The following is a 25,877-nucleotide window of genomic DNA, read 5'->3' as shown; positions in this document are numbered from 1 at the left end:
ACCACTTCTATGGTTAGCATCAAAATGATTTGCCATCTCCACCATTTTGTATGGTAATTATTTTGCCCCCAAAGCCGTGTTCTATTGTAGTGGATTATGCTTTCTTAATTACACCAATATTTTATAAATTCTTTTAGCGGCATGCCTCTTCTCTATCATTTAACTTAGATTTAGCCTAGTAAGAGAACTTTTACAATGGCAACTGGTATAAAAATTTCAGCACAAAGTTTCCTCTAAGTATCTATCTGATTTTAAGTGAGGAGTTATCCCTTCAAATTAGTAACTGGAAGTAATACAAAATTAATGTTTCTATTAAGCACATTTACTAATGGTAGGACATCCCACAACAAATATGATTGGCTTATTCAAGTATTATTTTTCATGAATGCTAATTATGCCTATTTGGAATGCTACTTCCTGGCTTAAGTACAAAGTGCCAAGAATAGCAGCTTCTAAAATTTACTAATGCCACTGTAAACGTTTTATTACTTCATCTTCATTTGTGTGACTTCCTAAAATGTTCTCTGTAATTCATCAATGTTTCTTCTCCTGGTTGCTCTATTCTGGTATCTATGGTAAGTTGCACATATTTGCAGTGTTAGATCATTGACACATTTATGAAGTTGAATCCCTTGAATATGTTCAAGCTGGTAATGTGCTTTCCCATCAATTCAAAACAAAATATAAGTTTTGTACCAATGATTTGTTTTTGATTTCTGCTTCCATAGTTTATTTTGTGTGTGTGTCCCATTCCCTTTAAGCCTTCTCAAATCACATTAAAAGTTCACTGACAAGCTAATTTTAGTATCAGATATCTTAATGGCCACAAATATTTATATATTTTCATGACTGAAGTCCTATGGATTGTAAATTTAGTTTTGTGATTTTTGAATTTATATCAATTCCTGCTTGGACCAATTTTCTTTTTCTTTTCTATGTTGCCACAGACCAGGGATGTCAAACTCACAATAACACATCACGTGACATATCGCAGCTCCCGCCCTTTGCTAAAATGGGGGTAGGCGGGGCCAGGGTGTGATGCATTTGGGCCGTGAGTTTGACACCCCTGGTCTTTGGCAACATAGAAAAGAAAAAGAAAAAAAGACCAAAGCTTTTGCTATGGAAAGAAAAGTGCCGTGTTTGAGCAACTTTATCTTTTCTCCTTTCACACATAAATTCCTTTCCAACATAGCACAGTATAGGCTTTTGGAAGAATATTGACTAGTAATTATCGAAGTTTTAACATATATGGAGTATTTTAGTCATTGCAATCATTACTACAGTTCTTCAGGATGGTCCTTTAGTGAGTTTGAGGTTCATATGAAATACAAATTTTCTTTTCATACTGATAGCAGCATGATAGACAGTGGTTGCAAAGTAGCTGTTAATTATCCATAAGATTATTATGGGACACTTGGCATGAAAGCAGATTGATGCTGACCAGTATAAAATGTTATTTACCTCACCTGTTAGTTTCATAAAGTTTAACAGTAATAGAGCTGCTAAGATTGCATGTAGGGCACGAGCAGTCTTTTTGCTTAGAATGCTTTGCTCTTGGAATATTTTATATTCAGACACATTATATTTCTCCCACTATACAATATGTTCTGCTATGATGAGGAAAAGATTGCACAGAAGAAACTCTTTCTCCATGTTGTCCCAGGAGTTCCAAATGATGCTTGATCAGGATCATCAGAGCCATGCTGGCACAGTGGTTAGAATTCAGTACTTGCAGGGCTAACTCACTGCTCACTCCAGGAGTTCGATTCTGAGAGGCAGCCTTCCAATAAAATGAGGACCCAGATTGTTAGGGGCAATATGCTGACTCTGTAAACCACTTAGAGAGGTAAAGCTGTAAAGCACTGTGAAGCGGTATACAAGTCTTAAACCCTATTGCTAACCTTGTCAACTCTCACCCAAATGCTAAGGATTCTCAGATTCTAGGCATACTGACTTCTGGGGTGAGGCACATTTGAAAAATTCAAAGTCACCATCCAGTTTTATCCTAGATATTCAATAGTCTATGAAGGATGAAAGTTTTTAATCTACTCCTGTGGATTCTGTGATGTTCTCAATTAGAATTGGTTCAAGAACATTGAGGGCCTGGTCCAACTGAAATTATAGAAATTGTCACTTTTTATTGAAAACTGCACTGAACGCTATATGTCCACCTTTACAATAAACAAATACAGTAACGGTAATACACTAAAACAAAACATATTTCTGGTAGCCATTGGTTCTGGTTTTGTTTTGTTTGGGACAGCTTTTAAAACTTTTATCACAGAAACAGAATGTACCCATACAAAGGCTCAGAATAAGCCATCTTTTTCAACAAAAAGGTGATGTTTCACAAAAGACTATGAATATAACATGTAACTAGTTGATACAAATCTAATAGGATTTGTTAAAATCAGTCACATCTAATAACACATTTTGAAGTGTTCTTGTATAAAATACCACATGAAGAAAAGAAGACTTCAATGTCTAAAAAAGTGGGTTTTGTTCATACAGTCTGACAAGTTACCATAAAAAGTGTTTTTTTTTCCTGAGACATAAGGAAATGCAACATTCTTGAATCCTTTCCAGCTCAAGACTTTTCCACTCAATAAAATAGCTGTGGATTTAAAACTGAGAAAAATATATTTGAATATAAATGTGAGACTTAACACTTTTTTTGCATCATCAACATGTGTTATTGAACTTACAGCTACTTTATTAAGTGTATCTTGTAGGAGAAGCATCAATTTCTGTGGAAAAGGCAGTAAGTTAACGTAGGCCTTTTCCCCTCTCCAAACTATATAACTGTAATTAAACTTGAGTAGCATCCCTCCAGTAAATTAGTGGCTATAGATAACTGTAACAAGCAAAACTCTCTCCCCGTGTGTGGGTCATCTTTCCTCAAAGTGTAGAAAGAGAAGCCAGGTGATTGAGTAAGGAAAGGGCTGAAGTCACAGGATGGCGTCCTCTCTATTATCATGTAAGCTTTGTTAGGGCTGTTAGATATGTTCTAAGTAATAGATACTTCAATCAGCTGTTTTTCCCCAAAGGGACATAGAAGGTACATATATTATTCTTGTGATTGATGTAAAGATGAAAGAACTTAAATACACAATAACAGAAGCTGATCAGTAATGTTATCAAATCCTAGTTTTCAGTGCTTCAGTAAGCAGATGACTTCTTCTGTTTTCCCCCTCCCTCCCTTAAGTCTTGACTCCTATCTTTTAATTTTTGTGGTTGTCGTCCTCGTTAACACTGGAACATCATGATGCATCTGTCCAAAATGAACCTTACAAATTTTGTATCAAATTCCTTTCAGTTTGTCATTTTCTTTTCCAACGTCTCTTGGTCCCATATTGGAGTACTTTAAATTGTCTGCTATTGCTCATTTGGATGTTCCCTGTTGTCCCCATGTTTTGAGGGCTGGTTGGGAGATGGAGCTTGAGAAGGGTGTGCCACAGTTGGAAGATTATGGGTAACTGGAATCCCTCCTGGAATGATACCTTCCATAGCTGCTGGGATTCCACCTGGAGTAACACTCATCATTCCTGGTGGATATCTAGAAAGAAATGGATTTTTAATTAGACAAAAATGAATGCAAATGTGTTCTATAGAAAAAGTAATGGTATAATGGCCAAGGGGTTGGGGAATCCCTTAGGAAAATTATTTTCCTAATAAGTTCAGTAATAACATCTATTTCAATCCTTTCAAGACAACTCTTATAAAAATGGTTTTATTCTATTTCTTTACTTGTGTTATTTTAGAAGCCTGTGCAAATAGCCAGAATATATATCCCAGCAGTTGGATATATTATTTGAACCCAAAGCCCTCTTGCTTTTTTGCATCTTTTTTCAAAAGATAAACATATAGAGATAAAAAAAGATAAAAAGAAATAGTGGTCAAATTTTTTTATTGGAAGAAAGAACAAAAGAACGGAAAGGGAGATTTCAATGGGTAAATCGTCTTCTCTTTCAGGAAACACTTCAAGGAATATAAAGGGAGAATCTAGCTTAATTTTGAATTATCTAGATGAGATAGGCGACACATTAATCTAATAAAATAAATAAATAAATGTAACAACGCTTATTTAACTCTATTTTTAGAAATTAATTAAAAATAATGGTCTAAAATTGCATATTTTAAAATTGCATATGTAAATTTATATAGAAGTTCATAAAGTTACAAATAATTGTTAAAATTAATACTAGTGGATAATGTTCCTTCAAATTTATTTCCAGTATAATCAAAATAATAAAGCCAGGTTAGTGTAATGGTTAAAGGCTCTGGAATAGGAACAGGGAAAGTGAACTCCTAGTATTCCTTAGCCAAAAAAGTCAGCTTGATCTCTGTCAGCTGGGGTGAGAGAAGTTGAAAAACATCTTAAAAGATGGTGCTGGCAAACCACTTCTGAAAAAAGTTGCCAAGAAAACTACATGAACCTGTTGGTTCAGCCACCCTGAATCAAGATTAATTTAAATGATCATAACAATGTAATCAAAATGGTTGTCAACCTTTTCAAAACATCTACAGGCAATCTTTGAGTTGGGATCATTCAGTGATCATTCAAAGGCTCTGAATGAATGGTGATTACAACCAGTCCTTGGACTTCGGACAATCCCAAAACTTATGACTAGTTGAGTGACATGCGATTTACATGATCAGCATTTGCAACTTCCCTGAGGGCTTCCCCAGAAAGTCAATGTGGAAGCCAGCAGAGAAATTTGCAAGATGCAGGATAAGTCTTTCCCACCCATGTGCCTTCTCTCAATCTCTTTGTGCTTGTGCCACACTAGACACTTGTGCATTCCTCATACCCTCCCTGACTCACACCTCTTGCATACCCCCTATCCAACCTGTGTCATGACCTCATGCACTCTCTCTGACCTATGCCTCTCATGCATTCCTTCATACTCTCTCCAATCTGCATCTTTTGTGCACCCGCTTGCATCTCCTCAATCCATACTATGCCCTTGTGCTGCCTCCATGACTTGCACCTCTTGTGCACCCCCTTGCACTTTCCCCAACTCTTGCCACACCTTCTCTGCATCTCTTTGAATTCCCTTGCGCCGTCCGCAGCACAGCAGCAGCTATTTGCTTGCCTGCTGACCTGGGACTTTTAACTTCCTGCTGGCTTCTTTATTGACTTTGGTTGTGGGAAGCTGGTAAGAAATTGTCTTATCTAACAACTGTGGGATTCTGGTAATTAGGACTGCAATTTCCATCACTAAGCAATGTAACCAGTCAAGTGTGATGCCACGTGATTTATGATCACTATAGCAGTGGTAGTCCCAGCAGTCCCAATGCTAACATAACTCCAGGACCACACAGTTCATTGATCAAGGACCTCACATGATTATGACATGGGAAGCAGTGGAAGTCCCAGGCAAACAGATGGGTGACAACTAGGGGCGGGCAAGTGCTGCGGAGCAGAAACCAGGTACATGGATAAGTGCTATGGAGTAGATGCAGAAGTGTATATGGAGTGTGGGTGGCTGCCAGGGGTGAGAAAAAAAGCAGCAGGACTGGCAGTTACTTGTAATCTGCTCCTAGCTTTACTTGTGGGAAGTTGGCAGAAAAGGTTTCCCATGGCGATCACATAACCACAACTTCACTGCAACTGTCCTATCTGCAAGCCATTTGCCATGTGCCCGAATCATGATCATATGACTATGACATGAGGCTGCTACAATGGCTACAACTTCATGGATTGGACCTATATCCTTCTTCATCATCATTGTAATTTAGAATGCTTGCTGAATGAGGGTTCACAAGAGAAGCCTAACTATATTACATAATTCTTGTTTGCAAAATATAGACTACTAAGTGGCTTGTATAAATCTTTATGGAACGTCCAAATATTTCAATTTTTTTGTACTGAAAATGAACCAGAGGATAATTTCTAGGGTCTGTAATTTAAGTTTGGATCCATCTTGCATTGGAATTAAACCTCTTAGAAAAAAAACCAAATCCACATTTTTAAATTTAAATATAAATTTAAATAATAAATAAATAAAATAAATAAATAATTTAAACATTTATACACCTATGCACATACACATGTATGTGAACAGCCAATTCTTTGGTGTGGTTTTCTATCATGTCTTAAGTATACTGTAACTTAATCTGAATTAAATCATCCAGGATGGACAACTGTCTAATCTGTCCTTAAACAAATCCTCTTAAGATATTGAACTGTTCTTGGGCTTAGAAATTTTTGCCCCCTAACATTTAACTAGAAACTGCACAATGTAAATTCAATCTGATATTGCATATTGTGCCCTGCGAAATAATAAAGGACAGACCTTGGTCTTCTGTGTCACATCTTTTTTGTTACTTGAAGGATACTATTATATTTTCCAGATTGTCTTCTCCAGGTCAAAAGCTTCCAACTCCCCCCGCCTGTTCCTATTAATTCCAATGAAGAATAAGAAACTACAGAGGAGCAATGGAAATCTTCCTTATTTCCTAGTTAGTCTAAAGTTTCCCTACAGATTATATTTCAAGACTATTTCATAGCAACAGTTATGTGGATTAGCAATGGACATCTCTGATAAATGAAAACTGAAACATTGCTTCAGCTGAATGTTCCTATCTCAAACCAGCAAGACATCTAGTGGAAAGGATGGTAGCCCATAAAGATGAATATATCATTATAAGAATTGTCTTTTTACATTACAATTTTATTACCTTTGCAAAATAGGTACATTTACATCTGATTATATCAGTAATGGTGAGCAAGATAGGGCCATTCCAAAATTGTTGGATTACACTTGCCCTCATACCTCAACCCTACTGGAATACTGTTCCATACAGAGTTATAACGTGCATGATAGTATAAGCAAGCCAAGTTATACCGAATATATTTTATGTTTTTAAAGCAATACACCAGTTCTAAAATTGTAAAGGGTGTAATTTTTTTTAAAATCACCCAAATGGCAGAAAACATTGACATTTCTAGACTTTTTAGTTAAATATTACTAGTTGCTATGTCTTGGGTGAGAGACTTGGGTCTCTCCTAGTTCTGCATGTTCAAAGTTATTTAAATGATCTAGTGGAACACGTTATAACTGAATAATTTGGTATTCAAATCACGGAAAGCCTTTCATGAAATATAAAACGAGATGAACAATAGTTTCTAGCCCAAGTCATTATGACATGATCTCACATGATGGCCTGGATTTCAAAAGAACATTTCTTTGGTTGTTGAACTTTGGGAACCTGGCAAACATTTTAATGCCAAGGTTGTGTCCTTAATGCTTTTATGATAGGGACGCAGAGCAAGATTTTAATGAAAACAATCTCTCAAGACTGTCTACCGGTTCTTGATTAGATTACAATAATAAGCATCCTCTGTGGATGCAAGTTCTAAAACACCAAAGCTGAAGGATTACTACCAGCCACTCAGAAATCTTAAGATTTTGAGTAACTCATTCTTCAAGCCCCTTTGTTGAACAGACAGAATTACCAAGAAAGAAAGAAAAAGAAGAAAAAGAAAGAAAGAAAGAAAGAAAAAGGAAGGAAGGAAGGAAAGCAAGAAAGAAAGAGAAAGAAAGAAACATTCTTTTATCTTACCTGTATGTGGCACCATTGAGCTCTGGATGAATTGCTTGCTGATCTATTACTGACCAAGGAGCAGTTGTGACAAAGAATTCCTTGTTCACACAATTTCGTAGGCTTTCGGGGATGCGACCTGGAATCAGAATAATTAGAATTTTAAGAGTCTTACTGCTATTATGTAGCACACTATACCAAACATTCTGTTTTTCCACAATCCTTTAATTGGGGGCTGGGGGAATATTTTTCCTGACTTCATTCCAATTTGGGATGGTGTTCAAAATGAAAGAAGCTATTGGAAGTTGCCTGAAGGTGAAACAGTATGCAACATGGTGTGTTTGCTTGTTTAATATAATTGCCAAGAATCACATTGAGTATTTTAAAGGGTTAGAATTTAAAATTCTCCATCCCTTTGCTCTGCTGCTGTTTTATAAGCCCCCTTGGAGCACCTAGCTTCTACTTGCTCTCAGGCTTTCCTGGAAAAAGCAGCTGTTGGAAGAGATGCTATCTCATGTACCTTATTAGCCAAGTAATTGGTAGAGGAATGGCAAATTCATACACGGTGTAAAAGCGGCTAACAAAATATTAACTCTCTGATTGATCAAAATGGGATATCCTTTCCACCCGCCAAAAAATATTCAGCCTCCATTCTATGAAAGTGGAGATAACATCCTTACTAGAATACTCTTACTATACTGATAGACATGATGATCAAGACTTATTCTAGTATTGGACCTGGTTTGGTATCTATCATGCTGCCAAAAACTGGTTTAAAACAAAAAACAAAATCAGAGCCGCCCCTCCCAGGGCTAAAAATGTCACCTATACTCCTCAACTGTCCTGGAAACCCAGAGACCGATTTTTAATCCCAAACAAAAAAATGCAGCAGAAATATTCAAGCAAGGATGTTTTCTGTCTTGGGAGGTTTTCAGGCTCGGAAACATTTGCATATAATATTCAGCCCAGACGCAGGGAAGCCCTCCCGGGGTGGGGGCACCGAACCTCATCCACAGCAAAGCACATTAGGGTACCTGTGATCGCTCGGCGTATCTCTGTTGCAGCCGCTTCTCTCATCTCTAGTGATGCCTGTTCACTGTACCAAGCAGTATGCGGAGTACAAATTAAATTGGGTGCATCTTTCAGGGGCCCTTGAGCAAAGCTACAAAAACATTTTGGAGACAAGAAAAAAAAAAAGAAAAAGAAAAAAAGCTCTGAATAAAATCCCACCAGAGAATCCCGTTTTCACTACTTCTTTGCTTTCCTTCAATAATGGGTGATAGATGGAAACCAAAAGTCTTGTTCCAGTTTAACCACTATCTCAAAAAAATGGGCTGATATAAAAATAATTTTATAATGCTTTCTAAGCATAATAAACGACAAGGTCTGACAAATTCCCCAAGGAAAATGAGTTCTAATCCAAGTTTTTAGGACTTGGGGCAGATTAAGATGTTAGATGCAATCAAATTGGATATGACAGGGACGCCAGATGTGTTTTATTCGTATGTCTGCCCAAATACATGAAATCTAAGTGAGTGTTGCAATTTTCTTCTAACTGGTATGGAAAAATCTATTAGAATAGAAAGAGGGCAGGGAAGTAAGTTACGGAGGGCAATGATCTCAAGCCTTCCTCTTAAGTACCTCAGTGTAGAAATGGAGTACATTGTTGTATTATCATTTGCTCTTTTGGAATTCAACAGGACATAAAATCCGGTATTAAAGTTAGTTTTCAAAATAATAATTGATTGTGAAAGAAAAAGGAATTTATTGCAACAGGGAAGTTAATACCTTATTTATTTAAAATAATCAATTTTTGCAAAGTCTTTTGTCAGGTTTGTCCTGTTTAAATACAAGTTTATATTCAAGCCACCTATATATATAAACGAAGAGCAAACACCACTCCCTTCTAGCATTGATAATGTTACCTAGTTGGCTAATTAAAATTCTGCAGGAAAACAACTAAGCTCAGAGAGCACCAAGGATCCCCACAACTTAATGTTCATTAACCTTTAATTTAAATTTAGCTTTTGGTTCAGTAATGTATGTTGATAATAAAGTAATTTATGGCCTCTAGACTCCAAAAATCATTTGACATTTATTCTTATTTCACAAGCAAAATATAAAGCAGGGCTTCATCTGGATCAAAGTTTTCCAGTTTTGGCAACTTTAAGAGTTGGGGTTCAATTCCCAGAATTCCCCACTGAGCCATTACAGAAAATAAGGAAATTTTTATTCTGCTTTCCCTATTTTGTTCTTGGTTACAAGTTATTGGGGTCCATGGGAGGAGTCACTGCACATGCTTGTCAATACATGTACAATAGTGGCAGGTCTTGGTTACAATGCTATCCATGCAGTTGTGAAATGCTACTGGTTTGCACCGATTCGGGCAAACCCTTAGTGATAAAAGCTACTGGTTCAGGTGAACCAGTAGTAAAAAAAAAAGCTACTGGTTTGTCTGAACTGGTATTTCTGACGATCAGCTGTGCCATGCGGCAGAGCTGTTCCCCCCCTTCGCTGTTCTTTTTACCTTGTTAAGCCTCCTTTTTTTGCGCGAAGTGTGTGTTTGCATGCACGCGTGGGGAGTGAACCAGTGGCAATCCACGGAGGATTTCACCACTGCATCCATGCCTACTTCCTTACCCATTCTGAACTTCTAATCACTGATAAATGTATTTTGAATTATTTGTCAATATTCATATATGGTCTCACACAGAAAACCAATGTTTTTTCCAACCATGGCTGGTGAGGCTCTGTGCTTGGTAAAATTATGAAGGAAAAGAACTTTAAATGTTGTAGAGGTTAAAACTGAAATTCACCTTCCTTATACAATTCATTCATTTATTCATTCAACAAATATATATGGCTGTCTAGTTGATCAGCAACCATGTTTGCCTAATACTCAATTAAGTGATTCTTAGCTCCACTGCAATATTTTTCCCTATGACTGGATTCTGTGTTCAAGTTACTTGTAGAATTCTTGATGTCGGATTGATTTTAAATTGCTCATACTATTATGGTTTTAGACAATGCTTCTGTTGTTTGCCCTACAATATGAAACCAATTATCAGAATTATTCTCAGCAGAAGGACAGGAATAGAGTCTCAATATGGTGAGGCTACTGAAATATCATCAAACTCTGGAAAACTTCAAAATATTGTATTGGTGGGTGGTGATGGTGAGGTTTCCTCCAATTTTCTACAATTTAATGCATTTATCCATATAACATATGAAGCTATTAACCATAATACCTTTTACATTTTCAATTTAGAAATGTCATCCGCAATTCATAGGTCTATAGCAACAATTGGATCTTCCTTGAAGTAGCACTGCATATATCTTATTTCAAATAATAGCATGTGGATAATATGGTTCTTTCATTAATCATATAATGAAATCCAATACCAATACCTCACAGAGTCTAACTAAGCAGATGGTCAGATTCCATGCAGAAGTGATACTTTGGTTCCTGGAGCCATGGGGAGTCACAAATCACTGACCTTTGCCACTGATGACTACTTGTTTTCCTGCTTGGAAAGAGCTGCAATTCTAGTAGAGAGGGTCACTTTTCACTTAAAAATGCAAGCTTGTGCCATAATGCCAATGTTCTGCTTAAAGGAACACCTTTTGATTTTTCTGAAAGGGACTACAATAGATTCCTCACAGAAAATCCTGAAGAATTCAGAAGAGACTATTAGGTGTACAGGAAATGCAACTGTTACAGCTAACTCAGTCCCTTAGCAAAGCCAATTATGGCTCCAGTCTTTGCAGCTCAATAACAGGCTCCCGTTGATCTTTAAAACTTTTCAGCAGGTTTCTAAAATCTTTTTGTTTTATTTCTGAAAGTTAATGTTTCTCATCTCGCTAAGGACAATTTTTTGTCTATATGGCATTTCAAGGTTATCTGGACAGAATTTACTTTAGCAGGATTTCTCAATTTTAGCAACTTTAAGATGCGGACTTCAACTCCCAGAATTCTCCAGCCAGTCTGCTTGCTTGCTAGTTAGTGAATTCTGTGGAGTTTACACATCTTAAAGTTGCTAAAATTGAGAAACTCTGGCTTAAACCATGGGTAAGGAACCCAGAGGTTATGTTTCTGTGCCCCAGCACTCTTGAGAATTTGATAGCTCTTTTTTTTCCTGCAAAGGAAATGTTGATGTGGGTATACGGATAGGTGGCCTCCAGTATAAACTGTTCCCATCCTCTCCGTTGAAGTACAGTATCATCCCAAAAGCAAAACATTTAGTCAAAAATTCAGCTACAAACCTTCTAATGAGATCAAAGCATTTTATAAATGGCCTTCTGAGTTGTTCCAAAGTTCTGAAGGCAAAGTTGTGGCCAAATCAGGCAGGCTACAATACAAGGTCTTCAAATACTTACCTAAATGGTTCTGATTCGTGGACATCCAGTGCTGCCCCTCGTATCCTTCCTTCCTTCAGAGCTTGGGTTAAGGCCTTTTCATCCACCAGACCACCCCTTGCTGTGTTTACCAAAAAGGCTCCCTGTCTCATCTGAGAGGAAACGAGAAAAAAGAAAAGAGCTGAAGAAACTTCTTGGATGAGAAGCGAAACATCTTCAAAGAAAAACCAGAAAATCCAGTTGCCTCTTGAAAAAGCACCTATGGGACAATCATGACCTGAATGACTGAGAATCTCCATAGGCAAAGAAAGAAAAGACCATTCCACAGTTTATAAAGATTTTCTTCTAGGTTTCTCACCCTACTATAACAGCATTAATATCTACTCCCATGGTAGAATCTGTTTTGACACCATTCAGGATCATAAAATGAAGAGGCTGGTGTCTATAAGTAAATGTTGGAAACTGTAATTTACCCTTTGAAAACTGATGCATTTATATTCTTATATCTTTCTCTGGGTCAAGGAACATCATGCATTTTATTCGTCTTACTCAAGAGTGAGAATAGATTTTCAACTTGTTTACAGAAGCACATTATGTAGAATCCATCCTTGTGCAAGTTTGATTTCTCACTGGCTTTCTGAATTAACTGCAGGGATGGAAATGGAGAACCATATTACAATAGATCTCTTTCTTTGGTAGTCTATTCTAGTCAGTGCTGAAGAGTGGAAGGTCATGTCTATGGCCTCCCATTTGTGAGGTAACTGAGAGTTGCCCCCCTCACTTCGGTGTTTAACATCTAATGAAACTGCTATTAGTAATCTGCCAGTTCAGGGTTTGATACAATCAGCATAGTGGTGATACCCAATTATATTCGAACTCCAATCATCCAGTCAAGTGATATCAAGTCCCAAAGTCTGGAGGCTTTATGGATCTGGATGTGTGAAACGTCAGACCCAATCTTGACAAAAATGAGTGGGTATTTGGCTCCTCACTCTGAAATATTTCCATCTTTAGTCTTCAAAGGAGTAGCACTTTCCTATTCAAGACCAGTGAGCAATTTTGGAATCTTCTTGGATTCACAGCTCCTGCTTAAAAAGCAACCGACAGCATGGCCAAGAAGACCTTTGAAAAGATTCATCCGGTGTTCTGGCTGAGCCTTTTCCTAGATCAGGAAGCTCTTTGGACAGTCATTCATGTCCTTGTCAGCTTGTGATTTTTGTAATGTACTCTGCCTAAGGTTGTGCTTGAAGATCATTCAGAACCTATGAATGGTCCAGAATGTGGCAGCGGGGGCATACCATACCATAACCATGGGATACTGTTGCTCTGTCAGTTGCAACTGGTTGCCAAAGGGTTGGTTATATGAGGGACCACATATGTGTAATAGTTTCTGCCTATCCAGTAAGATCAGACAGGGTGTGTACGCTCCAGCATATATCAAGACCTAGGTAGTATGCCATCTCTACTCTGGCATCCCTGTCTGGCTCCCAACCTGAGGATGTTCTGGTGATCTCAAAACCTAGATATCGGTAGTCCTGGACATATGACCACAATTGGGACCAGAATCTGTCATTGAGTGAAGTAGTCATTAAGTGAGATGCCAAATGACCACTTTGCTCAATGACTGCAATCCCAGATGCAACCACATTAAGCAATCTTGTGGGTTGTTAAAACAGATGGGAGTCCCAGGTAAGGAGTGCAGGGGTCTTGAGAAGGGGGTGGGGGAGGCCCTGGGCGGCCCATCTTAGGCTCTGCATTAAGGTAGAGGTGTGTGTGTGTATGCATGCACATGGATGCTGTGGATAAGGCTCTCCTCTGGGCCTGAAAATATTGCTTAGATTCTGCAGGGAGAATTATCAGCCCCAGAGCAGAGAGACCAAGCAGGATTTTTGGTCCCTGAGAGTAGATCTTCCCTGCTGAAAAAAATAGAGGATTTTCAGTCCCAAAGAAGAGAGTCTGTGCAGTAAGTAAGGAGCAGAGAAGGAGATGGTAGAGATCACAGGAGACCAAACGCAGGCTGTGCCCTGAAAGGAGGCTGCAGATATGTTTCTTCATTTTGGAGCTGAAAATCCCACTTGAAATTTGACATGGATCTTTTTCAGCCAGTCCCTAGAGATTAAAGGAGTTATCTGGGCAGGTAGCAGCAGCTTGTAACTTTCCTTACCAGCTTTCCTAGTTAATTTCCGGGGAAGCCGGCAAGGAAAATTGCAAATGGCAACCACATGATTACAGGGCCCTTGATAACAAGTTGTAACTTTGGGGAACAGTCAAAAGTCCCTTCATTCATCATCATCATAACTTTCAACAGCTGCTGAATGAATAGTTGTAAACCAAGGATTACCTATATTCTCCTAGACCTTAGAGTGGTATTGTGGTTGAGCCCCTGTTGATTTTTATGGGTTTAAAAAAATTTTTTTTGAAGTACATGACCTATTTTTCTATTATTTTATTATTTCTTGTTTTTTAAAGTCTAAGCCACCCAGAGTAATCTGGAATTGAGTGGTCTCTAAATCATATAAGCAAACAAAATCTAAGCTATCCAGGGATAAAAATGAATACAATTTTTATCTGCCTCTGCTCGGATCTCCTGAATGCCAAAAGGAGTCCGGCCAAACAACACCAATTCCTGGATTCCATCTGAAGTAACAGAATCCTCTCTCCCCTCCATTTAGATTTACCTGCTTAATCGTAAAATCATTGATCAGGTGATGATTATGTTCATTGAGGTTACAGTGTAATGATACGCAGTCACTCTGGTACAGCAGATCCTGAAGTGTGTAGACGCGCTGAACCCCCAGGGATCTTTCAATCCCATCTTGCAGGTATGGGTCATAAAAGATCACGTTGAATCCAAATGCTTTAGCTCGAACAGCTACTGCTTGTGCAGTGCGACCTATAGCAAAAAAGACAAACAAGAAACCACACACACACGCATAGACACAGACGAGTGAATCAGAGAGCTGTAGTAACAGACTTGACAATCTGGCAGTACTTTTAGTTGTGAAGAGTGCATTAAGTATAGACTGAAACAACTAAGCTGCCAAATACAGTCTCCTATTATTCTTGTGCTACAAGGAAACTCTCCTATTATTTATTTATTTATTTATTTATTTATAGGTTCCACATTCCACAGTTTTGGGCATCTTCTAAAGTGATATTCCTAACATTAAAGGTGGAAGTTGAACACTTTAAAAAGGCTAAAAGGGATTGGATAAAGAGTTTTAAGTCTCTTCCTAAACTATAATAAGGAGGAGTGAATTTCAATTCTAATGACCAATTTATTCCACAATAAAGAGATGCCAATATTTTTACATGCTTAGAAAAAAGACTTTTCATCTCATTTCCTTCCCCTTCCTGCTGGTAGAACTTAAATCTCCAAGAGATAAATTGTCGGCTGTCATTGTTGAAGGTCAAACATGGACCATGTAATGCAGCGTGTATGAGAGCATTACAAGAATCTGCCTTTAGAATATAGGCAGCTATGGCATTTTTCAAAAAGGTCCATTAAATATTTGTCACTGCATTTCAGAAGCAATTAATTTGAATAAATTTAGCTCTGTGCATGGAGAAGTATGCCCCAGCTTTAACAGAGCACGGTGCAATAATCAGCCCGGTGATGTCCAATTCTCAAATTGGAGGGTAGGGAAAGGAAAGAGACGAGAGACTCCAGGGAACTCAAGGCAAGTAATAATGTCTTCCAAAGAATCAGAATGGAACAGGATGCAACCAAACAGGTTAAAAAACAACAACAACCACAAACCAAAACAATGCTGTGCATCCAGCCACACTCAAAGCCCTGTATGGCTTCTCAGTTCTGATCCCCAACAAGAAAGCAGGTTAAGGAACTCTTATTACAAATGACTTTGGTACAACAGTAGAATGACAACCCCCCTCTGAGCCTTATTTATTAGAAGAGCAACTTGTTTGCTGTAGGGGTTTTTCTCCCCCACTTCCCCCTTCCTTCTGCACTCTTACTGAATGGCTATTTAATTGGGCATGACTAAGACAACTGTCATGGTTTGGAAGCAAAGGTTTAATAAGGCTCTTCTGATAAAGAGGGACAGCTGCAATGCAATCAGCAGGTCATTATCCACAATGTCATTCCAATTCAATGTCACTGCTGGTCTCAACTAAGTTCTACATCAAGATGTGTTTTTTTCTTAAATGTAGAAAAAGACTTTTCATCTCATTTCCTTCCCCTTCCTGCTGGTAGAACTTAAATCTCCAAGAGATAAATTGTCGGCTGTCATTGTTGAAGGTCAAACATGGACCATGTAATGCAGCGTGTATGAGAGCATTACAAGAATCTGCCTTTAGAATATAGGCAGCTATGGCATTTTTCAAAAAGGTCCATTAAATATTTGTCACTGCATTTCAGAAGCAATTAATTTGAATAAATTTAGCTCTGTGCATGGAGAAGTATGCCCCAGCTTTAACAGAGCACGGTGCAATAATCAGCCCGGTGATGTCCAATTCTCAAATTGGAGGGTAGGGAAAGGAAAGAGACGAGAGACTCCAGGGAACTCAAGGCAAGTAATAATGTCTTCCAAAGAATCAGAATGGAACAGGATGCAACCAAACAGGTTAAAAAACAACAACAACCACAAACCAAAACAATGCTGTGCATCCAGCCACACTCAAAGCCCTGTATGGCTTCTCAGTTCTGATCCCCAACAAGAAAGCAGGTTAAGGAACTCTTATTACAAATGACTTTGGTACAACAGTAGAATGACAACCCCCCTCTGAGCCTTATTTATTAGAAGAGCAACTTGTTTGCTGTAGGGGTTTTTCTCCCCCACTTCCCCCTTCCTTCTGCACTCTTACTGAATGGCTATTTAATTGGGCATGACTAAGACAACTGTCATGGTTTGGAAGCAAAGGTTTAATAAGGCTCTTCTGATAAAGAGGGACAGCTGCAATGCAATCAGCAGGTCATTATCCACAATGTCATTCCAATTCAATGTCACTGCTGGTCTCAACTAAGTTCTACATCAAGATGTGTTTTTTTCTTAAATGTAGAAAAAGACGGCGAGAACCAGGCCTAAGCATGCAAAAATGGGTCTCAGAGAGGAGTTCCATGGCGGTGACTAGAGGAAAAACTCCCTTTTCTTACACACTATATTTAGGCACAGATGGAAAGGCAGAGACACACCCATCTTTTACTGCCAGTACTCATTAACACAGTTATGGGATAAATGTGCACTTCAGTGCATGTGAGGAAGAAAAACCTACAAAAACCCAAATCTGTACCTCCCTCTTGTTGAGAAGCAAGCTACAAATGACTATTAACTAACCTAATTTATTCTAAGCACATAAACCACAGGGATAGATGGTCAAATAGTGAAAGACTCCAAGCATACAATTAAAGAATAGGAGACCAACTCTAGGGGGCTGGAAGTTGCTTCTTCCAGAGACGGGCTGTCTATCCCTCCTCCTTCCAAGTACAGGGAGCTTTGAAACCATGAGCAACAAACAGGCTTCTCACGAGATGGTCCCTCTTGTTTACTTTGTGCCATTGTTAGAAGAGAACAGAATAGAATTTTTTATTGGCCAAGTGTGATTGGATACAGAAGGAATTTGTCTTGGTGCATATGCTCTCAGTGTACATAAAGGAAAGATCACCAAGAATTCTAAGGTACAACACTTAATGATAGTCATAGGGTACAAATAAGCAATCAGTAACCAATCAATATCAATATAAATCGTAAGGATAGGAAAAGATGAATTCAGTGAACAGTGTTAGATCAGGGGGAGAAGAACTGTATAGTTTTCCAAACAGTGTTGAACTACAAATCCTTGGTCCCCCACCATTATCATATAGAGAAGGAGCTAGTTGTTGGGAGCAGATCCCCTGACCCAGGTTATACTAAGCCTTTCCTTTACACTCAAGGTTAAGCTTCTGCTCAAAGCATCCTCCTCTTTAAATAATGGTGCAGCAGCACATCTGGTGGCAGAATCCATATAGGAGTCTCCTTGGAAGATTTGCTTGCTATGAGATCCATTTTGAACAAGCCAAAATTTTGTTTTCTCCCCAGAAAGCTCCAACATACCAAATCCAATCAGGCCAAGTGTTTCGCCTCTAATACGGGCTGCTCCAGAAGCCACTTCCCGTATCTGTTCTACACTCTGCACTCGGGTTCCTTCCCTCAGAGCTTGGTAGAGCCAAGTGTTCCGCCTGTAGAGATTCAGGACGTGGCAGAGGGTAGAATCGGCTGTTTCTTCAACTGCTGCAGAAGGTATGTTGCAAACAGCAATCCCTGGAGTAGGGGACAGACAACTCTCATAAAAACTACCGTTTGCTTTTAAATAAACAACTTTCTGTTTCCTGGAGAAGAAAACACTTTGCAACAGTACTAAACTGGATTAAACATAGCTTCTCTTGCACAAAGACTCCTTGGCTACTTCTGTTCGTTAGCATACACATATTATCTTCAATACGAATGTGTGACATCAAATTTTAATGCTGATAATTGCAGAATCAGGAACAAGGAAATTCCCTTTTCTGAAAAGTACCACAAGATGGGGAATTCTCACTTGCACATTGCTTTATATTGAAAGTGACACATCTTACAAATCAACTGCAGTCCTTGTCTGAAGGCTAAAGTTGGCAGAAGAGATTGTGAATGCTACTTCTATAGACAGATCTCAGAGAAAGCTGCTGCGAATCAGCAGTAAGTCCATACTTTGGCCCCATTGCCTAACTTGTCAATTTATCTGAATACCAGTAGGTATGCAAAGGCCTGAGAGGTGTGTGTGTGTGTGTGTGTGTATGGAGGGGGGGGGAGAGAGAGAGATTCCTCACTGCTCTTCTTCTGATCCCATACAGTTTCAACAAATTATAACCAGAATCCCTTCCTGAGATCTGTGAATGCTATGGAAAGTCTCCAGGCCTCATTTAGAAATGCAGTACAAGGATTCCCCACTGATACAGTTGGCTTCCAATCTGGACACCAGCTGCATTTAAAAGTATGTACGTGTGAAATCTCTTAGACCTCAATGCCATGCTCAATCATCCATGCTTTTTATTTTACCCTAACATTTCTGCCCAAGACTTATTTTCCTCTTCGCCTTGTATATCTGCAAGAAGATGATTTGCCTTCACGGAATGCCCTCCTTTCACACGGTAACACTAAGCTAAATGATCTAACATAATAGGGTTAAGTAATAAGCAGCTTTGATAAAGCGTAGCCATGTTCACTCAGCAAAGGACTGATTCTTTTGACGGCAGGATACCAGAGTAAGGAGAGGAGTTCAGCAAAATTAGCTTCTTCCCGTTCTCCAGTCACTCCAGGATAGTAGCAGCACCATCTGCTTGCATGCTTTGAAAGCAAAACTCATCTTAACCTTATTCACAGATTTCCTCCTCTTAAAACAATCTTAGATAACGGCCATAGAGGAATTAATAAAATGCCTTGCTTCAGTACATTTTTAATCTCATTTTTCCTCAATAGCATAAATACCACACACGTACTACTCAAACACTCATGCAAAGTTATAAACAGATTATATTGAGAAAAAAATTGTTTGATGGAAGTCTGTGAGGTTAGCTTCCTGGTGATGCTGAGATTTTAATTGAAGTTCCATTAGCCCTCTTCTCAGACTCTGACATACTAACTTTGGTAACAAACAAATTTCTATATGATAAAGCCTGGTAAATTAAGGCACTTTGTTCCTTCTGAAATAACTCCCCCCCCCCCAATATAATCTTGTTCATACTACATATGGGGAGAGCTGGAGAAAAATATGGAGAAGTGATTGAACCAAACTTGTTCATCCACTTGGTTCATTGCAGATGACTAACTTTTAGCATCTATTAATAGTAAGAACAAAGAGGAGGAACAACTCAGCACTGAATATCTACAATAGTAGCTTAAAGCCTTGAGGTTTTTTTGAAATAGTGAATTACAGCTGCATATTACCTAGAACAGGGGTCTCCAACCTTTTCAACTTTTAAGTCTTGTGGACTTCAACTCCCAGAATTTCACAAGCCTTAAAAGTTGCCAAGGTTGGAGACCCCTGACCTAGAGAAATTACACTCCAACGTATCTACAGGGGACTAGATTGGAAGACGATTGCCTACAAGATCCAAAAATTTTTGATGTCAGTGGTAGCTTTTCTGTTTTTTAATGTTGCTATGCAATAGGGTAAAGAGTTACGGATGTCTTTAAGGGATATAGCATTAAAAAAATATGTTTGTATATATTAAGGCATTTAAAATTCCAACAGATTATTTGGATTTCTGAGGCAATAAAAGGAAACAGTCTTCACAGGAAATCTTCAAATGTAAATGATAAGTTACTTCTTTGAAAATTCCCTAAAATATTCTGACACCCAAGTGATGCTAGGAAAAAACATTAGGAGTCATAGGTAAGCTGAAACTTATTTATGTAAATGATACCACAAAGACTCTAGTTTAGGAAACAGCTACAAAGGATATGTGATTCTTTAGTAAGATTTACAATGGAATACTTTGAATCAATTAATCTTTTTAATGATACCCTATCGACAGACATACACAGTTGGCAACCTATAAAGATCAATTTTATTTTATATGCTAATGTTATGGAACTCATTAGTGGTAAAACAGTTAACAGCCCTGCTTGCAAATAGCTCAGAACTATTTAGCAGCAAACTGAAATGGCCAATATGTTACAATTCTTCAATTTAGTTAAGGATAGCATCATTAGTTGTTTATATTTGTCAGGCAAAAAGAGACTTTGCTGCAAAGGAATATGAAATTAAGGAAACAAATGCCCGTATGCCTCACCCTTCATAAATTACTTCTTTAAAATAGTGTCCAAATATTGAGTTGAGCATAAGCCTTTATACAGAGAATAGCCCTAGAAGATATGTTTGTAATGTTATATTGGGGTTAACTAATGAAAAATTAAGGCTTCATTATACTGATAATGCTTCAAAATTATTCCCAAATAACTTTCACATGGAAGCTACTTGGGGCATTCTCTTGATGAAGACCACTGCATGTGATAGGCAGTCTTTGGGCTCAGTAAGATCTAAGATAAATTGGTTTCCATTTCTATGCAGGTATGAACACTCTTTCTGGCAGTTTATTATAATATGGAGACAAACACATGCATGCTAACCCATGCCAAAAAAAAAAAGGTATCTCCAAGATAGTACAGCCATCTTAGAGAATCATGGAAGTGCAGCTTGTGACAGAGAAGGCTGGCATCTGCATAATAGGTAGCACTTTTAAAGGACTAACCCTGGAAACTGCATTATGGAAGGTAAATAATTAGAATAGAATAGAATAGAATAGAATAGAATAGAATAGAATAGAATAGAATAGAATAGAATAGAATAGAATAGAATAGAATAGAATTCTTTATTGGCCAAGTGTGATTGGACACACAAGGAATTTGTCTTGGTGCATAAGATACTCAAATCCTAGAGTCCTAGAAGAATGTTAAGGCAAGAGTAAGAATGTAATCAAAGTTGAGAAAAGTTACCCCAATAACTATGTCCTGCCTTAGCCATGATAGCCAGCTGGGTGACTTTGGGCCAGTCACTCTTTCTCAGTTCAACTCACTTCCCAGAGTGATTGTGATGGGGAACATAGGAGGGAAAAAGTGTGTTGGATATATTTGCCACCTTGAGGTATTTAATTTAATTTAATTTTAATTTAATTTATATTTATATCCCGCCCTTTTCCGAAGACTCAGGGCGGCTTACAGTGTATAAGGCAATAGTCTCATTCTATTTGTATATTTACAAAGTCAACTTATTGCCCCCCCCCCAACAATCTGGGTCCTCATTTTACCTACCTTATAAAGGATGGAAGGCTGAGTCAACCTTGGGCCGGGCTTGAACCTGCAGTAATTGCAGGCTATTGTGTTCTAATAACAGGCTCCTAACAGCCTGAGCTATCCACGGCCCATCCCCATTTTATTGATAAAAATAATAAAGGTGGGATATACAGACATACACAAAAACAACTCTCATGTCTGTAACCTTTAATTGGGTAAAGTGTGAATCATAGAGCAAACTACTTGAACCAAGGTACCTCAAATAGGCTAACCTATGGAATGTGTCCAAAATCCTGTCAGAATCCTGTCTCCTGTGAAATTAAAATTTGGCAAATTTTGTAAAACATTTTATGACATAAAATTATCATAATACATGCAATACACAAAATGTCAGAAACCATTTCCCGCTGTCAACTCCTATACAGTTCAACATGGGTTACTTTCAAGGCAGAAATACAGCTCTAAATATGTTCCTGAATTTTAAAGAACTTTTCAAGTATATTAGAAGCTCTGCCATTGCTGAAGACATTGAGGAATCTGGTAAAGAAATACCATTGAAAGAATGACACAAGGAGTCATGGACACATTCTGTAGGTTAGCCCATTTGAAGTACCTTAGTTCAACTAATTTGCCCTGTGATTCACCATTTCACTCAGTTAAAGGTTACAGACCTGAGGATATGTGTATGTTATCCAATTTTAAGAATATGGGCCACTTACAATTTTTAATAGAACAGGCAATAGAACTTACCCAATTTATAAAACTAATATAAAATAACCACTATAAGAAACATAAGGTCCATTTAAGCAGCTTTAATAGGAATAGCAGCTGGATCCATAGACATAGAGCTGCATAAAGCCATGAATGTACCTACTAGTCTATGTGTAACACACGTGAAGAGATGCAAAATTTTTGTTTCAGACTCTTCTTTGAGGTTACTCTCAATAAAGTAATTTATAAACCACAATTAAAGTTAGCTTCTTTCCTCTAATCACAGTTGAAATTAAATAAAGTATACAAAACTGTACTAAGGTGCTGTTAATCAGCAATAGACACAAAAGTATCCTTCACATATTGTTTGAAGAAAGAGGGTCGAACATAAGAACTAACCCAGGCTTACTTTCTACGTTTAATTGATCAATCTGATACCAGTCAGATGTACCAAAATGACTCTTTGGGAATTCTAGGGACAGCAATAGCAGCTTATTTGGACAATGATCTGTTGGAAAAAGTTGGTTTAACATTACTTAAGCCAAATCTTCATTTCTTCTCCTAGCATTTCATAAACTTTTATTGAGACGCTAGTATTGAATTCAATGCCTATAGATGTTTTGTGGATATGGAGATACAGAAGCACAGAATACAATCTGTTTCTATATTCCTAACTACTGAAGATGATTCATGTGTACAACAGGCGACATCACTTTTCCCCAATGCTTCTGAAAGTAGTGTATAGCATTCTTGCAGAAAACTGTACAACAACCTCCATTCTAGGAGTGTTATTTCCACATCAGGATTCCATAGATACAGTAGGTTCATTTAACTTATATCTTACCTCTATCAGAGATCCCATGTTTACTGTGAATCAATCAACCAAATAACATGAAGATATTTTATCATGCATCAGAACTGTAATATACATATGACACAATGGTTAGAATGCAGTATTGCAGGCTAAGTCTGCTGACTGCCAGGAGTTCGATCCTCACTGGTTCAAGGTTGACTCACCTTCCATCCTTCTGAGGTTGGTAAAATGAAGGTGCAGATTGTTGGGAGCAATATGCTGACTCTGTAAACTGCTTACAGAGTGCTGTAAAGCATTGTAAAGTGGTATATAAGTCTAAGTGCTAGTGCTACAATCCTGAAACAATTAAATAATTTACTTTACATTTAAGAACAAGCAACATTTTAGAAAGAGGATCTGCAGGAGTGGCATCTAAACGTACCAAGTTCCCCTGCAGCCTTGATGTCAATGTTGTCATAACCGCTGCCTATCCGAACAATGACTCGTAAGGCCTTGAACTTCTCTAGGTCCTCCCGGGTAAGAGTGATAGTATGATACATCATTGCTCCAACAGCTTCATTTAAAACCTAAAAGACAAATATGGAAATTGTAGACATTAGTGGAGCAGATGAATCTATTCTGGAATAGTAGCTGAAGTCCAGTATTGAATCATTCAAATATCTATCAAGGCATATATGGTTCAATCAGATAAAAATGCTCAAAAACTCCAGGACAACAGCATTAACTCTAAAACTTTTCAGCAAATATTTTCATATTAGGTTCTTCATTCTGAAGTGCTTATCTTAATTTCAGACTGTGAATGAAAGCCTGGATAAAAAGATATATGTGTGTGTGTGTGTCCATCCGTCCATGTGCGTCTCCCCTTTATCTCCCCACCTGTGCAGCCTTCCAATTCTACCATTAGATCCTAAATTGAGTCATGATATAGTCCGAAGTAATCATATATCAATACATGCATTTATATAAATCTTAAATAATTTCAGAATTTATGCAGGTTACGACGAATCTTTATCACTTTTCTCAGGATGAAAGTTCTGGCATCTATAGACATCAAAATAGCACCGAACATCTCTCCTGAAGAAAGTAAGGCTTCCTGCCCTAGGTGAATTTATATACATATTTGTAAAAAAAAAAAAAAAAGATAAAAACTGGGAACAGGTCTTATTATAAAGCAAAGTACTAGCCTGTAACGTTATCTTTATTTCCAAAAATACTGTAACTTTGGTGCTCACTTAGATAGGCGATTGCAACCCCATGGTTTGTTTGGATAAAATACAAGAAAGCAGAAGTAGCAGGGTGTATCCTATAGGTGTGAGGTAACAGAAGGCAGCATTCTGGTGATCAGCACTTTGTAATTAATTATATCCCCAATAGCAATTATTTTGTCAAAGAACAATCCTCTGGAGCAGCCATTTTACAAGAGCAAGTACACTATATTTGCAGAATTCCAAACAGGTGGGTGTCTCTTGATATACTAATACTTTATTTTTGCCACAACACTAATTTAAAAGGCAAGTGAATAATTGCTCAAGGGTTATAAAACTGAAGGAGAAAGCAAGTAGTCTCCAAATCTTTCTCTTCTCGGTAGAACTTTTCTAATTTCATTATTGTGTCATTCCAAGGGCCAGAAAAAGAATAGATACTCATCTCTTGAAGAACTATCAGTAAAGTTAAAAGGAGATGATTTTATGAAACTTTTTCTTTGCAAGAAGGAGAAAATTGTTAAGATAAATATGGACCATCCCAAACATGTTGCTTGCCCCTTTCCTTAGCTCACAAATTGCATTAGTTTTCTGTAAATTAAATGGAAATATGGGGAAGAACAAAAGTGGAACAAAAAAAACCCCTCTCCATGAATATTTTCTCACTGGCTAATTGGAATTCTGCAGAGTTGTGCAGTCTTGACTTTGTGTAAGGCTTTTATTTCGTACAGTAATGACCAGCTCAATGTGTTTAATGTGAAGAAATGTGTTTAATCTGAAGAAACACCTTCTTTTTTCCTCCTCCTCCTCTTCCTTTATATGCAGCATGATTCTTATAGTTTTCACAAACTTTAACATACTCTGTAATGTACAGCACTGATTAAAGCCCTTTGTTTATGCTTTATTCAATAGAGATGACCAACTAAGTTTGGAGTATTAAAAAAGAGACCACTTACTTATGTAGCTCTGTCTTCCTTGATTTATGAAATCAGTCAACCTAACTTACTCCACAAAAAAGGCCTTTCTCCCAATACTAAAGAGCAGATAGTAAAAACATATATGTCTATTAACTCTCTAATCTTTCTATTCACTGGTGTCCTATTTATTAATGTGTACAGGGTTTTTACTTTTGCATTCATTTTACTATTTTCCAAAGAAAATGTATCTCTAAATACCATTCATTTTGACAAAGGAAAAAAAATTAGCATGTGATGTAAATTATTTTTTTAAAAAGGCTTTTTTACATGCAAGAATGTTAAGTTACTACACTCTTAATTGTCAAAGTTGGATGACTAAAAACACAAGAGAAAAAGTGAAACAACTGGCTTCATATCACTGGAAACTGATCCATGGGCTATATGTGTCTCGGTAAGTTTTATACTCTAACACACAGATTAATTTTATCAGCCAAAGAGTCTTTGGAGCTAAAATTACATTCACTCTTGTGACCCAATATGTTGTATAAACACAGCTTGGAAG

General features: G+C 37.7%; 1 protein-coding gene across 12 annotated transcripts in view; it reads right to left on the bottom strand.

The window, feature by feature from the left end:
- Positions 1 to 3: 3 nt before the first annotated feature.
- The window catches only part of CTBP2 (C-terminal binding protein 2), a 283,005-nt gene continuing 257,131 nt past the window's right edge, over positions 4 to 25,877 (bottom strand). For 11 of the 12 annotated variants that reach the window (XM_058187567.1, XM_058187565.1, XM_058187568.1 and 8 more), the window contains 7 exons: positions 23,618 to 23,762; positions 17,955 to 18,161; positions 14,583 to 14,797; positions 11,926 to 12,056; positions 8,583 to 8,710; positions 7,570 to 7,687; positions 4 to 3,556 (listed from right to left, as the gene is read on the bottom strand). In XM_058187567.1, the coding sequence (XP_058043550.1) occupies positions 3,376 to 3,556; positions 7,570 to 7,687; positions 8,583 to 8,710; positions 11,926 to 12,056; positions 14,583 to 14,797; positions 17,955 to 18,161; positions 23,618 to 23,762 (1,125 nt within the window). In that variant the 3' untranslated portion in view covers positions 4 to 3,375. Of the gene's footprint in view, positions 3,557 to 6,299; positions 6,403 to 7,569; positions 7,688 to 8,582; positions 8,711 to 11,925; positions 12,057 to 14,582; positions 14,798 to 17,954; positions 18,162 to 23,617; positions 23,763 to 25,877 lie in introns of all 12 variants that reach the window. The other variant, XM_058187564.1, reaches the window with a different exon arrangement.

This window comes from Ahaetulla prasina, chromosome 6, assembly GCF_028640845.1.
Source record: "Ahaetulla prasina isolate Xishuangbanna chromosome 6, ASM2864084v1, whole genome shotgun sequence".
NCBI classification, from domain to species: Eukaryota; Metazoa; Chordata; class Lepidosauria; order Squamata; family Colubridae; genus Ahaetulla; species Ahaetulla prasina.
Note: the sequence above shows the minus strand (reverse complement) of the source record. Positions and strands in the feature narration are given on the sequence as shown.